Here is a 15,453-nt window from a genome sequence, read left to right as displayed (position 1 = left end):
ATGCATTCTAACATCATATGTGGTTAAAAACATTACTAGAGCTACAAAAGGAACAGGAGGGATGCAAGGACATTGAGTCTTTAAGTCAATATGACTGAAAATATGAGCATTCAAGTCAGAAGCATCTGGATTGAATCCCAGCTCTACCACTTACTAATCTTGTGACCTTGAGCAAGTTATTTGTCTCTAGGCCTCAGTTTTCTAATCCGTCAAATGAGGCAATAGTACTCACCTTTTAAGGGTGGGTGAGAATATAAAAAGAAACAATATGTGAAGCATTATTTTCTTTGTTTTTTCTTCTTGATGAGGCCCTTGCTTCCTCAGGAGAAAAAGGCTATTAACTCTCCAGTTGTATTAACCATGTGAGAAATTTTACGTATGTATTTATTTTATTTCTTCCAGATTCCAGCCTGATGCTTCTCCCAAAGAGAGAGCCAACCTAGACAGTTGGCTCTGGCTGTGTACTGATGGCCTTTCCCTAATCAGCACAGCCAGTGAACGTCCTCAGCCACATGTGTAGACCAGGACTACTCTCAATGCTGCTCTGCTGGACTCTGGGGAAGGGACAGGGCGGAGTCTGATAATAGTGAAGAAGAGTCTTAACAAAGATTTGTACATTTTAATGTTAGAGATAAACGGTATTCTTTAGGGAAGGCGACAGGATAGTCTTCCAAGCAGAAAATACACAAAAGTACATTTAAGAAAAACTTTTTACGAACCATTATGAACAGCCCACATGATTCGGAAAGCTGGGCCACCAATCTCATCAAAGGGTTTCCGACGCGTTATCACTTCCCAAAGAATAATACCCCAGCTGAAGACGTCACATTTTTCACTGTAATTACTACCTAGGAAAAAAAAGGTAGTATATAACCTAAAGACTATTTTTCCACAAACAATTGCTGAAATTTTAAGAATGGGTATCATGGATAAAAACAAAAGGCTGTCATATGCACGTTGTTGAAAATGTCTTTTCAACATTTTTAAATGAATTAAGTATCAACAATACACTAAAAAAAAATCTACTTCAGATATTCAGTTATTTCCTATCTTTGCATCAAGAGGCACAGGACCTGACTTTTATGTATTTAGACTGATACTTTCTCCGGGGCACAGTATGAAACATCTGTACCTTCCTTTGTTATTTATCATTATTTTATTCTGAGACAGGGTCTCACTCTCTCATCCAGGCTGGAGCTCAGTGCAGCCTCAAATTCTTGGGCTCAAGTGATCCTCCTGAGTAGCTGGGATTATAGGTGTGTGCCAGCACACCTGGTTAATTTTTAGAGATGGGGTCTCGCCAGGTTGCCCAGGCTGGTCTCAAACTCCTGGGCTCAACTGATCCTTCTGCTCTGGCCTCCCAAAATGCTGCGATCACAGGAATGAGCCACTGTGCCTGGCCTCCTTTCTGCTACTTTTTAATCTTACATTTTCTTCCCATTCTCTGATGGACAGCAGTACTATGCTATCAAAGAAGAACTTTCTAATTCAGTGTTACAATTTTTTCCTCAATATAGGGTGAGAGAAAATTCTTAATTTTTAAACTTAAACATAAGTTGTAAGTAATGAAAATTACAGATAACCCAAGATACACAGCAAAATTTACAGACTACTAAGTAGGTGGTTGAATCAGCACAATAAACACCCTTCATAACCTCCTGAAAACAAACAAACGAAACTCAACCACTGTAAGAATGAACAATTATTATAGCTGTAGCTTTACATGCTAAACAGTATACTGTAATATAGCACTATAACCCATGTTACAATCTAAATTGGGTTACAGGTTGACATCTTTTGGAAATGAAGAAACTTACACAGCCTAATAGTCTGCGTTTTGTTGCTCTAGACAATTAAGGGTTGTCATCTTCCATATAAATAAATCTTTTTGCTCTCCACATACAGTAAAAGATATATTCAATAAGTCATTAATTTTAAAACAATATCAAATGTATACATTCTGTATTTGAAACAGGAGGCATTATTAAATGTGTAATATAACACTGATTGTCCATTCACTATTAAATTGAATTTTAGGATAAAAGAGCTCCACTCAGGTGACTAGCTGCATTGCAATTTCTCTTTATCTGGGGTGGCTAAAATCAATCAGAAAACCCAAAAACTTTAAAGTCATCAAAAATAAAAGAAATAAGCTATAATCAGTCTGATTAACTGAATGTATCTGAATTTTATGGGCATTCACACTTCCCAACATACAAATCACAAACCTTCAGTTCAATGTCTCTCATTTAAAATATAATTTGATGTTTTTATACAGAAACGTAGTATATAATTTACAGACAACTCTTTTAGAACTTCAGTGATATATGGAGGTATAAGAAGGTAAATATGTAAGCTTGTCCTTTATTTGTAATTCTTAGTATCATATTTCTGTCCAATTACTTGTATTTTTTTAAAGGCATTCTCATATAAACTTTAGGGCTCTCAATTTTTAATTGCTAGGAAACCAATAAAAAAGCACAGTTAATTCTCATTATTCCTGGTATTTATGTTTTATAAAGTTTCTGAGAACACTGAATTAGTGAACACCAAATCATTGCTCCTAGGGAAAATATAGGGTTAGCTTGCTGTGTGCTTCTGGTCACCACATTTTTGTTAACTGATCAATATAACTTTGCTTCATGTGTATTTCTGCTTAAAGACACCTTATTCATATATACTGCTGATTCATTAACATTGAACTCATAGCCAACATTTCTATCATTCATACCTGAATGAAGATAATCTAACACATGTATAGTGTCTGTTAAGATACATCATAGCCTTCTTATACTTAGGCAGTACTATGCTTGAGGGCCATTTTAAATCAAAATTACCAACAAAAATCACAAAAATGAAAAAGATAGGGCTCTAAACAGTACAAAAAGGACAGCTGTTTACAGCATGAGACTTGAAACAAGACGGAAGAGCATTATCTTGTTCAACCTCAGCTAGGAACATGTGTTAGATGACTCAAAATTTGCACTGCTCAGTGCATGCACACTGTCTGCAAATAACAATGAAAGCACTGTCTGCAAATAACCATGAAAGCACCGTATTAATTCTGGGGTTACAAATAAAGGTTAGCAAATAGGCAATTTTGCAATTATGAAATTGGTGAATAATGAGGATCAACTGTACATATGCTTGAACCTGCACAGAAGATTTACATCTTACTATAAAATTTAGGACATAACACTATATTTAATACCTCCTTAGACTTCATTGTATACTTTAAAATGATGTATTATGCAGAAATAAACCCATGGGAATGGGGAAAATCTATAAACACATATTGAATTCACAAGGAGTGAGGGAGATTATCAAACATACCATACTTTTGCCATTTTACCTTCAAAAACTTCAGGTGCCATCCAAGCAGCACTCCCCTTGTTATTGGTCATGTGTGTCTGAATGTCACAGGCTGTACCAAAATCACAAATTTTTAGAACTGTCCCCCCTGCAACCAGCAGTAAGCTGTTTTAAAAAAACAAAAAATAGCAAAAATTTTTAAGGCCAACATTTTTTAAAATTCTACAATAAAAGAAGAGACATTTGTGGAAATGGAAAAGATTAAGCAAAACGAATGTTATCATTCAACTTTTGTGAAATGACCAACTTATTTGGTCACTATAAAAGCCTAACAGTTTGGAGTAATATAAACAGAAATTAATTGGCCATAACCTAGCTCTCTTTGGAAGGCTGCCAGACTCACATTTTGATGTCTTCATCTCTAGCTCCATAATCTTTCCTGACCATACTTCTCTCTGGCCAAAATAAAATGTGGGGTTTAAAAGACTTCTAATAGATCAACATTATGGTGTCCTGAAATGGAAGTTTAATCATAAATATGTATTACTTAAAAAAATAGTAACACTATGTAATTTAATTAAATAAAATAGGCCAATATAGAAGGAAAAAAATGGTCCTTAATTTAAATCTCTTTATTTTGAAGATACTTCTAAAAATGTTCAATCTCAAAACCATTTTTGTGTTTAGAATATGTATGTGTGGGAGGAATACAAATCTATTACAACTAAATGACCTAATGAAAGATTTCTGGAAAATTTTCTGAACTTAAGATTCTGACTTTTCTAGGTACACTATTACTCAACCACAATCATCAAGTAGCATACTCTTACTTACAAGGTTTTGCTTTTCATGACAAACAGAAATAGCAATGGCCATCTCTATTCACACAGAACGTGCAAATATAATTTGCACAATCACATTGTAGTAATATCCAATAGCAGCACATAGGAATTCATCTTAATTACAAGTTTTAAAAACGTTTTATATCTGGAGAGGTTATCTAGAAATTTCTTCTCTTTTAGTCCAGTGTGACTAAAATAAGTCAGATAAACTACTATTCACAGTTCCTTAATACCAAAAAGACTCATAATCATTCCAGTGAAAACAATGCTAAATCCAGTTTACCTTTGTAGGTAGTTCAACAAAAAAATTTCCCCTCATCTCAATGTTTTGTTCAAACTCTTATACTTTTTACCCAAGAAAATGATAAGAACTCTGTAACTGGTTTCCTTGTTTTATACTGGTATATTCAAGATATCAAGGCCCGGTGCGGTGGCTCACGCCTGTAATCCCAGCACTTTGGGAGGCTGAGGTGGGCGGATCACCTGAAGTCAGGAGTCCAAGACCAGCCTGACCAACATGGTGAAACCCTGTCTCTAAAAAAAAAAAAAGAAAAAAAAAGAAATCAAGATAATTTCTGATAATTCAAGATAATTTCCCTGAATGACTTTTATGTTAGTACTCTTTTATTTGACTTCAAAAGTTCACCAGCCTTGAAAATGAAACTCAAGGCTCACTGAAATCTGAACTTAAAGTATCTTTGTAGGCTTACTTTCACACAGTTAAGACTGAAAACATATTAATTTCTAATGTACATGTGAATAAATTTGCAAAAGATAAAACATGGGCACAAGCACAACTTGACAGTGTATAAAACATCTCCCTAGATCATCAGGTACCTTGTTTAGATACCATTCTGAGGAACTCTTCCTGACCACAGAATCTGTAGGTTTTCCACTGAAAATAAGCAGGTATTCATGTACACCCAATTGTATGCAAAAGCATAGCCATTCCAACGAATTTTCTTTTCCTCAGTGCTTTCTGAATAGGAATCAGTTCTGATTCTAAAGTCCAACTTGTATACCAGGGGCTCCAAAGACGATTTGCAAGATGAATCTAATAATGGAGAGGCCTGGAATAAATGACCTAGACCAGACCTTCTATAAATATGTTAATCGTATTTACTAGCAAAAGGAGAATCTCTATCTATAAATGATTTTAGAAGGATGTATCTGGTTGAACTAGGTTGATTAAATAAACATAAAATTTATGGGGTAGAAGATTGGGGATAGTAGTTAAGCTGTGTAATTAGTGCAATGTAAAAGATGTTAGAAAATGGAAATGACTTCCTTTCGTAAGATATTTCTCCATATACTGTTTAATAACTAATCATTTATTCCAAAGCCAAAACACCTAGTAATGAGAAGAAAAAAAGATACTTTTGGGTGTTGCATCAGATGTGTTCAAGCTCTTTTAGGAAAAGAATGCTTTGGCTGTACCTGATGCTTGCCTATATCCTTAGGATTATTTGTCAATTTGTTCCAGTTAAGAGCTGTGATTCTCATGAGTCTCCTTTAATAATTCAACTCTGTTAATACAGTGGGAAATGGATGACTGGGCTAAGTGATTTCTTCATTAGTTAAGGCACATAACTAAGATAATAGCCTTAGGAAAAATAAAAGCTTAAACATTATTTTATCAGTGACCTGGGGAAATAGAAATCAGTTTAAGCTTAGGAGTAGAGATAAGATACACTAGCAAGAACAGCGATTTTAAGAGTTGGAACCTATGTAGAGTATATCAGATTAGACCTGAGAGTGACAAGTTATACCCAGAAGGGATGTTTTAATGCTTTAAGCCAGTTATCAAGAGAATGAAATAACTGAAGACTGTACTGATTTCCTAAGGGAGACCTCTTCTGTAAAGACTAATGTGCTGGGGTGGGAGCTTGGGGGAGGGTAAAGAAGGTATGTGGAGACTATTTTTACTCCGTCACAGGTGCATAAAAGAAAAAAAGAGAGAAAAGTAAACAATATGTTTTATGTGTATGTTTTCTTTAACCAAATACCTATACAAAAAAAGCCCCAAAGTTTTAGTCCTTTAAAATACTTATCTAAACAATTTGTAAGTGTTTTAAAGTCCCAAGGATTCATATTATAAAGAGTTCCAGAATATTTTAAATTTCTACCCAGATGCCAAGAAATGCCCTTTTACTTTCCTCGGAAAGAGCAAGTAATAACAACTCTGCACATTTTTGTAGAATGTCTATGTGCTAAGTGTTAGGGACATAGCAAAAAAAAAAAAAAAAAAAAAAAAAAAAGTCAGACCTGTCTCTGCCCTCAAGGAATTGTCTAAGAGCAACATTATACACTGAGGGCACAAAATGAGATTTTTATAGGCTAAGAGATTCTAGAAGTATGTTAATCTAAGGTAGAAGTTACTAAAAATAAAAATCCCACTAAAGACAACATCTAAAATCCAAGCTTAGATAAATGACTAAATGATGAAGGTGAATTAAAAGTAAACATTGAGGAAGCCAAACAGAGAAAAGAGAAACTCTTGTAAAATAATCAGCTTGATTAGAGAGTGGGTTGGGGGTGACAAGATGGAAAGAGAAGGAGGAAGGTGCTTAGAGTTACCACATTATCAAAACTTACTTTGGTGGTTTCAGGTCCCTGTGAATTAGTGCTTTGGGTTGCATGCTGTGAAGATAAGCCACTCCTTGGGAACACTGTAAACACCAACTCATTGCGTGGGCAGCAGTATAATATGGCAATGGTTCAGCACCATGCAGCACTGCAAAAGAAAGGCACAAACTAAAAAGAACTTTATTGCATTTAACAAAAGACACAGTGTGAATGCAAGCACTATCAGAACACATGACCAGGTATTTTTCTACATATGCTCCATCAGTCCTGCTTTTAATTTTTTTCTAAATAAAAAAGATGGAAATATCTAATAATTTTGAGTGGATAACTGCCATAATAGTATGTAACACTTAATAGTATACCTATTAAATGTTATTCATGCATTCAAGTAAAATCAATATACATTACCATGTTTTTTCAAACTGATAAAGACTTTTACACAGTAATATAAATTCTGAGCAGTCTTATGGCACACTACTACAAGAGAGAGGCAGAGAATAGTACAGAAAGAAATAAAACAATGTATATCAGCTTGTTTGCACCTGTACTTTCTATAATGGTTATAAACCAGAAGTAGTTCAACCAAATAAAATAATGGGGTATTAGATATTCATCAACAATGATGAACACATGGGCAGTAAATATGAGTAAAAGTTTACATAAAATAAAGTTAATTAAAAAATAAAATGTAACAACTTGTTTCATATAACTGGTACTATAAGACACAATACATTTCCGCATATGGTTGGTATTTTTAGGGTAAAAGAGCTCTGTTCCACAAAGGTAACTACACAAAGTTTTCTTTTCATTGCTACAAATAAAATGTTCTGTGAAGTGAGTTTTCACATTTGTTTTTAAAAAACTGAAAAAAAGACCATCCTGGTCAATAAGGTGAAACCCCATCTCTACTAAAAAAAAATACAAAAATTAGCTGGGCATGGTGGTGCGTGCCTGTAGTCCCAGCTACTCGGGAGGCTGAGGCAGGAGAATTGCTTGAACCCAGGAGGCGGAGGTTGCGGTGAGCCGAGATCGTGCCATTGCACTCCAGCGTGGGTAACAAAAGCGAAACTCGGTCTCAAAAAAAAAAAAAAAAATTGAAAAAAAGAAAAAATGGAGCAGAGTGAAATGAAAATATGGGTAGAGTTCTAAAATGAGGAGGCTCAAAGTTAGGAGAGGGGAAGAAGAAAAACGTCTGAAGATATTTTAAAATCTATTTAATAAGTAATTTTTACTTAAATGCTTTTAATGAAATGCAAAGTACCATCTACTTAAAAAACTGATAGACCTCTAAATTTCATATACTAATGTTATAGAATCTTTTCATTTTTATTCTTTAGCAGATTTTTAAAAATTACCTCCTTTTGAGACTCTGACAGAAAATTGTGAAGAATGTTAAACCACTTACAGTTTATAGTAAAAGTTTTCAAATTATTTTAATCTACTAGATAAAGACAGGTCTAATGACACTCACCATTATATAAAGAGCCCCCTTCAGCATACTCCATCACAAGACACACCTAAAGGAAACATATACCAGAAGAATGAACCAAGAAGCTACAGCATCTTAGGGCCTCTGAGAGAGAATTTAATTCACTCCCCTGATTTTATAGGCATATTAAAAATCATTCTTTTGTCCCCTACTATGTGAATGGTACCATGGAAGGAAAAGATATCTATGACCTAAGACTGTCTTCTAGGAGTCCACTAAGAGTAAAGATGCATGTAAAATATAATCACAAGATATTCTGGGGACTCTTCTAGTACCAGTAAGTAGATACTGCCACAGGATATCAAAAGCCTCATAAGATGATGAGGTTATTGGACAAGAGCACACAAAACAACTCTTCTGATACACTGTTTTGCTAAAAGACTAGAAACAAGTCAAATGAACAAACTATAAGTGTTCTTTCAGAAACATATCTAAGATAGTTGATCAAAACAGCTACATAAACTACAGACTTACATCTGCCATGTCATTTCTTACAGACAGGTGACAATGAAAAAGTAAAAACTTACTGGATTCAAGCAGGCTCCATAAAGCTTTACAATATTAGGATGGTTCACACGGGATAACTGCCGAAGCTGTTGAGAAATTCAAGTTTCTTTTAAAAAGTAGTCACTTTTGAAGTACTGATTTCATAGTATCATTAAAATCTTACTGTTGTACAAAACATTTGTTTAAATCATTCAACAATCACTATTTACTATGTAACAGGCTTTGTAGTCATAGCCACTGAAAATACCAAGTGCCTGCCCAGAATGGCACAGAATCCCTGTTCTCCAGCTCATACAGTTTAGTTGGAGAGATAGACATGAAAGTGAATAATTAAATCAATGTGCAAAGTGCTATAACAGGAGTTATGAACAAAGCACGATGAGTACATAGAATAAGAAGAGATGAACTCTGACAAGAAATGTTAGGATATGATCTCAGAGATGGTACTGAGCTACATTATCCAAACCAGAAGAAGTCATGTTATCATTGTTACCATCATCTTCACAGCTATGACTGAATGGTCTAGCTACTCTGTGTGGGGCCCTGATGTGCAGTTTATAGATATTGTATAATTATCACAACTCTGCAAGGTTAGTATTATCATTTCCATCTTAAAGATGAGATTTTAACTTTAAAGCTCAGAGAGGGTTAAATGACCTGTTCTATAGCTAAGAAGTGGGGTTTAAACTTTAGTCTACCTCACTTAAAATGTGTACTCTCTCTGTATACTTGCCTCCATTCCATTTCCCATTTCTCAAATTAATTCTCTCCTCTCCATTCCCACTGCTATTGCTTTAGTAATCCCAACCTGAACTGCTGCAGTGATTACTATAGTCTTCTAGCTGATTTCCCTTTTTCGGTTTCAATCTTCCCTGATCCAGTGATCCATACTGAGGTCAATGAGGGGTTTGGTTATACTCACTCCTCTTGTTCTATGTCTCAAACTTCTTTCATTCTTTCTTTTGAAACAGGTTTGGCTCTGCCTCCTGGACTCAAGCAATCCTCCTACCTCAGCCTCTGGAGTAGCTGGGACTATAGGCGCACAGCCACCACACCAAGCTAATTTTGGTATTTTTTGTAGAGATGCAGGTTCACCATGTTGCCCAGGCTGATCTCAAACTCCTGGGCTCAAGCAACTCATCCGCCACTCCCAAAGTGCTGGGTATATTACAAGTGTGAGCCATCATGCCTGTCCTCAAACTTCTATTAATGCATCTCTCTCCACAGCAAACTGCTTCTTGCTCTCAGCTCTCATTCTTTTTTCCCTTGTTCTCTCTTTTCTGCCCTTTTCCCTCTGTTCTTCCTCTTCTCTATTACATACATTATGCTGCTGGCTCATATTCAATCCACTAATGTTTCTAAACCTTTATACTATATGCTAATAAAAAGCTTTATCTATTTAGAGCCAACATGTGTGGATTTTTGGTCCTAACAGAAGAATTAATATCACTATTTATTATATTTATTTACTATATGAAAATATATGTACTATAGTTCATCTTGCTAAGGTTCGGCACTGAGATTCAGATAGCAGATTATAAAAGCGTATTTTCTTCCTCTCTTCCTAAATCCCACTAAGATGGTAAAGATTTAAAAAATGTTAAGGCAGAACCACAGAAGGATGAAGAGAATGTAAAAGCTGGAAAGCAAATGACCAGCAATAACTGATACAGGTGAGTAAACTGGCAATGAGAAAAATGGAGAAAGAAGCAACCAGATTTAGCTCACGAAGCTTCCAAAAGGTTGGGGAGTGGCGGCAGAACTAGGTACCTATGCAAGTGAGCTAATCAAAGGACAGGGCAGGGGACAGGTTAAAAGTTAGATCCAAAGATTTCTTCCTTGATTTCAAACAGCTCAATGACTATCTCTTATCATTCCCACAGAAGACTAGAGGTTGACTCGTTAGAGAAGGGGTAATAAACAGCATCTGGACTGGGGACACCAAACATAAAGGAAGGAATGAACTCAAAGTAGTTGTCTCTGGGAAGCAGAAAATTAGATTGGAAGAGGTACTGGAGACTGAAGTCGTTTTTACTAAGAATTTTTGCAGAACCATTTGATTTTTTTTAATATTACATGCACATCTAATTCTAATTTAAAAATTTTTCTCCATGCTATTATGATCTTTTTGATTTGTAATTCCTAATGTTTAATACATATGTTATTTCACCCAGCTTTGTGAAACTGCTAATGTAACAGGAAATGCTCAATGACTTTATCTAAACTGTAATAAAAATATTGCATAAAACAATGCTGAAGCCAGACTCCCAGAGCACACTACTAGAAATCATCTTTCTTCATGCTGACATCAAATCACTTATCAGCACTTCTCAACTCACTCAGCTACTTACATATCACTTCCTCATATCACAAGTCCTCATTTTTCCATGTTATACATTAAAAAATATCATGAAGTATATTTTGAAATTATGATTAAATGAAAAAAGAAATATAAATTCAGAAGGATTATAAGGTAGAGGTCATTTATCCACTGCCCAATGAGGTTTAACAATGATAAAAACATTGATTTCACTAAATAATGTGATCTAATATACAAAATAACAAAGTTAACAAAGGACACATTTGATAATATGCTAATCTCACGATTACTGGATTTTTCTTCATCATTCAATTTAATCTATTTCTAAGAGAACAGTTGCAAATTTTCATGCTAAATGAGAAAAATAAAATTTGAAATAATTTTTCTTTAAAATAATCTGAGTTTCTAAAAACATTCTGTTATAAATGAGTGATAAAATTTCTTAATTTTAGATAATGGGAAAGCGTACCATTTCTTTTCTATTTTAAAATTAAAATACTATGCCTTGAAATAGATCTGAATTCCATGGATGAAACTGCTTTAATTCAGGGGTGAATTCATTTATGTAGTTAAGTCTCTTTTCCACTAATTTTTCATCAGAATTAAGAGTATGAATGAAAAAATGTTCCTATGGCACAACCTTTGATTAAACCAAATTGCTGATGTATACAAAGAAATGACACCTGAGAAACCTATCTGTTTCATAATATTAAATTCACCGAATATCTTAGGTGCAGAACTACATAACAGAAATGACATGTCAACTTACCTCAACAATAAAAGCTTTCCTCTCAGATTCACTTTCTATTTGTTTAATAGCAACATCTTTTGCTCTCCACTTTGCTTTGCAAACAACTCCAAAGGCTCCTCTTCCAACAACCTGAGTTAAACAAACAAAAAAGAATTGGAATCAAATAGATCCAGCACAATATAAAAAAACTGAAGCCGATCTTTAAGACTTTAAATTAAAAAAAAAAGTTGAGGTGGAAATCAACAGTATCTGGATTTGCCACTGAACCAGTAAGAATTTTTGTTAAAGTAAGAAGTTAATTAAATGCATACTTGTCTCTATCTTTGAAAATTTATGATCTGGACACCCGTTTATTCTCAAGTAAAACCAAAAAAGACACACAGAGGAACAAAGTAAAGCGATTTGTTAAATGAAGAAATAAAAATTGAAACAGGCAAGACGAATGAGAAGACAGAGATGATTTATGATTTGGAAAAAGAAAAAGCAGGAATATGTAATAAATATTTTCAGCTATCATATTTAAGAAATTAAAAATAGTCTGAATAATTGAATAGAGATAGGGAATGGAGGAGAAAGGTATAAATGCAGATGTTAAAAGATTGGACATGAAGCACAGACAAAATATAGTACTATTTATTCCATGGCATTTTATTCAGCAAGAAAAACTACAAAAACATTATGCTAAGTGAAAGAAGGTAGAGACCAGAGACCACATATTGTACGATTCCATTATACAAATTGTTCAGAAAAGGCAAATCTATAAAGATAGACACCTGGGTCCAAGGGTGAAAATCAGAATTAACAGTAAATGAGTAGCAGGTACCCTGACAAAGTGATGAAATGATTCAAAAAAACAAAAAACAAAAAACACCAAAACCTAATTTATGGTGGTGGCTGAAAACTTGGTAAATTTGCAAAACCCACTAAATTGTACACTTCAAATGGGTGGATTTTATGATGTGTAAAATATATCTCATTAAAGTTATTTTTCAAAAGTCATAAAAATAAAGATCAGCCATGTATCATACTACTGTTGAAGCCAACTATGAGTACTGCATGGATTCACTGCTCTCTCATGTTGTCCTATTTTTACAAATGTTTGAAATTTTCCATAATACAAAAAAAATTGAAGAATACAAAAACAGCTTTTGAAACTTGTTAGAATAAAATCATCTGGAATGGGGGCACCAAACAAACAAAGGAATGAGCTCAAAGTTGTCTCTGGGAAGCAGAAAATTAGACTGGAGGACGTATAAAGGACTAAAGTCTTTTTTAATAAGAATTTTTGGAGAACCATTTGATTTTTTATATTACACGCACATCTAATCCTGATTTAAAAAATTTTCTCCATGCTATTACAATCTTTTTGATTTGTGATAGATTTTATCATTGTAAAAGGACCTTAGTTAAGTACCATCTACTTCAATCTCTCAACTTCCAATGAACCTAAGCACTTTGTATCAAGGCCTTTTTCTTTAGTGAAAAATCTGTGTGTTAAGCAGGCACTTAACTAATGCTTTACATACATTACCTTATTTACACAGACCTTCAAGGCAGGTACTAATGCTATCCTCATTTTACAGTTGAAGTGCCTAGCTTTAAAGAAGTAAACTACCTTGCCCAAGGCTATATAGCTAACAAGTGTTAAAAGTGCAGTCTGAGGCCAGGTAGTCTAACACTAGAATGTCAACAATCCTAATTTGTAACATATATAAAGCCCTATGTAGGGAAGTAGAAGTTAATATCTTCCCTTGGAGAAACTTTCACTTTAAACTTACAGGAACAAATTCTTGGCACAAAACCCTTCTATAACAAAGCTGACTATAGCTAGGTTGATCAGATGATTTATTATCTAACTGCGGGCACTTTGCAGAGTAAAAAGGGGGCATTAATAATAATATTAGGACAGTAGTTGTAAACTGGGATGTGTATGGCCACTCTAGCCATAGCTTAAATTCCACTACATGAATCACTTAAGGCACAATGAACATTTATCATATTGTTCAAGATCTAAAGCCACTCAAATGGTTAACATTTATTGAATGTTTACTATGTACCTGGTACTATTCTATGTGCTCTTCATGCATTAACACATTTAATTCTCTTCTATTTAAAAGGGAGGCAAATGGCGTCACATGGTTTAACTTGCCCAAGATCAGATGGTGAGAAAATATTCAGAGAAGCCAGGATTTGAAGCCTAGAGCGTGTAATAATGAACATACTCTATATTCAGCTTCTGTTCATCACTGACTTAAATGAAATGGGGCTGCTTTTAGGCAAAACTACAAAGTAGGCCAACATCTCTAGTAGCTAGTCTTTCTTTTGTTGACTTTCCATTTTACTTCTCCTAGCCCTGGGCACTCAGTGTTCTGTGATTTAGCTTCTTGTTCTCCTTAACAACTCTCATCAGACATTTTGTACTTGCCATTCAGTTACTTTATTGTGAATAGAAGATACTGGCTACCTGGTACCATTAGAATAAATGAAAGAGCACACCCAGGCTCTGAAATCCAATAGACTTGAGTTGGAATGTAGGGCTGTCTACCTATTAGCTCTTAATGGTAGACAAGTTTGAGTTTCTGTTTTCTCAATAGTAAAATGGAGGTGCTGACATTTTCCGTTTTGAATATCTATAGGGTTCATAAGTTAAAATCAGATATTTCCTCAAATACTTCAAAGAACAGTAAGTGCTTGGAATTGAGTATGAATCAGTAAAAAGGGCTGTAGTACTCATTTCTTAGTCTTTCTTTTTTTTTGTGGGGGGAGGGTAGAGATGGGACCCCACTATGTTGCCCAGGCTGGTCCTGAATCCCTGGACTCAAGTAATCCCCCTGCCTCAGCCTTCCAAAGTACTGGGATTACAGGCATGAGCCACTGAACCTGACCTGTAGTACTTATTTCTCTCACAATAAACTAAGATGAATAGCAAGCAGGTCCTAAAAAAATTTCAACTTAGTGTCAACATTAGTCTAAAAAGATATGCATAGAGACCAGACTATCTATTGATATTACTATTAAATAATAAATAATCATGAAATAATTTATTCTTCAACCATGTATTATATAAATACATCACAGCAACTGATACTTATTAGGAATCCCCTTGTTTCATTTTTCTGTTCTGAGGAAAGTCCATGCAGGGATTCCAAACATTATCTATATTTGTGAATCATGTTTGTCATAAAAATTCGACTATTTGTGATTCACAAGTGCCACCTAGTGATGAGAGTAGAGATGATTCTGAGCTTTCAACTTAAAACCATCGGAACAAAATGGGACCAAATGAGGACATGATAAACTTTCTCCTGTTTGCTCAAGAAAGCAATTTTCTAGAACACTCTGAAATATAAAGCAGGCTCATTCCTGTAAGATGAGCACATGGGCTCAAGAAGCCTCCACTGTTATTAGGGCCATAAGATATTTCACATGCACAGTACAAGAACAGGATCTAAAATTATAATGAAGGTTAAGGTATCCAAGGTTGTACTGAACTGAAATATATGATAGAAATAGTAACTGCTGTGAATTCAAAGGAATGAGCTTATAAGCACAGTCAATACTTAAGGAATTAAGTTTCTGTGTATCAAAAATGACTTCACATTTTTAAAAATAGCATAAAGGTAAATATACTGGGGATGAGAAGAAA

General features: G+C 34.6%; 1 protein-coding gene across 2 annotated transcripts in view; it reads right to left on the bottom strand.

Moving 5' to 3' along the window:
• The window catches only part of MAP3K7 (mitogen-activated protein kinase kinase kinase 7), a 72,954-nt gene that overhangs the window by 46,125 nt on the left and 11,376 nt on the right, over positions 1-15,453 (bottom strand). For both annotated transcript variants that reach the window (XM_012444274.3, XM_012444275.3), the window contains exons 2-7: positions 11,826-11,936; positions 8,757-8,822; positions 8,212-8,257; positions 6,750-6,888; positions 3,353-3,477; positions 720-848 (exon numbers count right to left, since the gene is read on the bottom strand). In XM_012444274.3, coding sequence (XP_012299697.1) covers positions 720-848; positions 3,353-3,477; positions 6,750-6,888; positions 8,212-8,257; positions 8,757-8,822; positions 11,826-11,936 — 616 coding nt within the window. The remainder of the gene's footprint in view (positions 1-719; positions 849-3,352; positions 3,478-6,749; positions 6,889-8,211; positions 8,258-8,756; positions 8,823-11,825; positions 11,937-15,453) is intronic.

This window comes from Aotus nancymaae, unplaced genomic scaffold (assembly GCF_030222135.1).
Source record: "Aotus nancymaae isolate 86718 unplaced genomic scaffold, 86718_ANA_hifiasm-v0.15.2.pri h1tg000040l, whole genome shotgun sequence".
In the NCBI taxonomy this organism is placed as follows: domain Eukaryota; kingdom Metazoa; phylum Chordata; class Mammalia; order Primates; family Aotidae; genus Aotus; species Aotus nancymaae.
The sequence above is the reverse complement of the archived record's forward strand: the minus strand, read 5'-3'. Positions and strand labels throughout refer to the sequence as shown.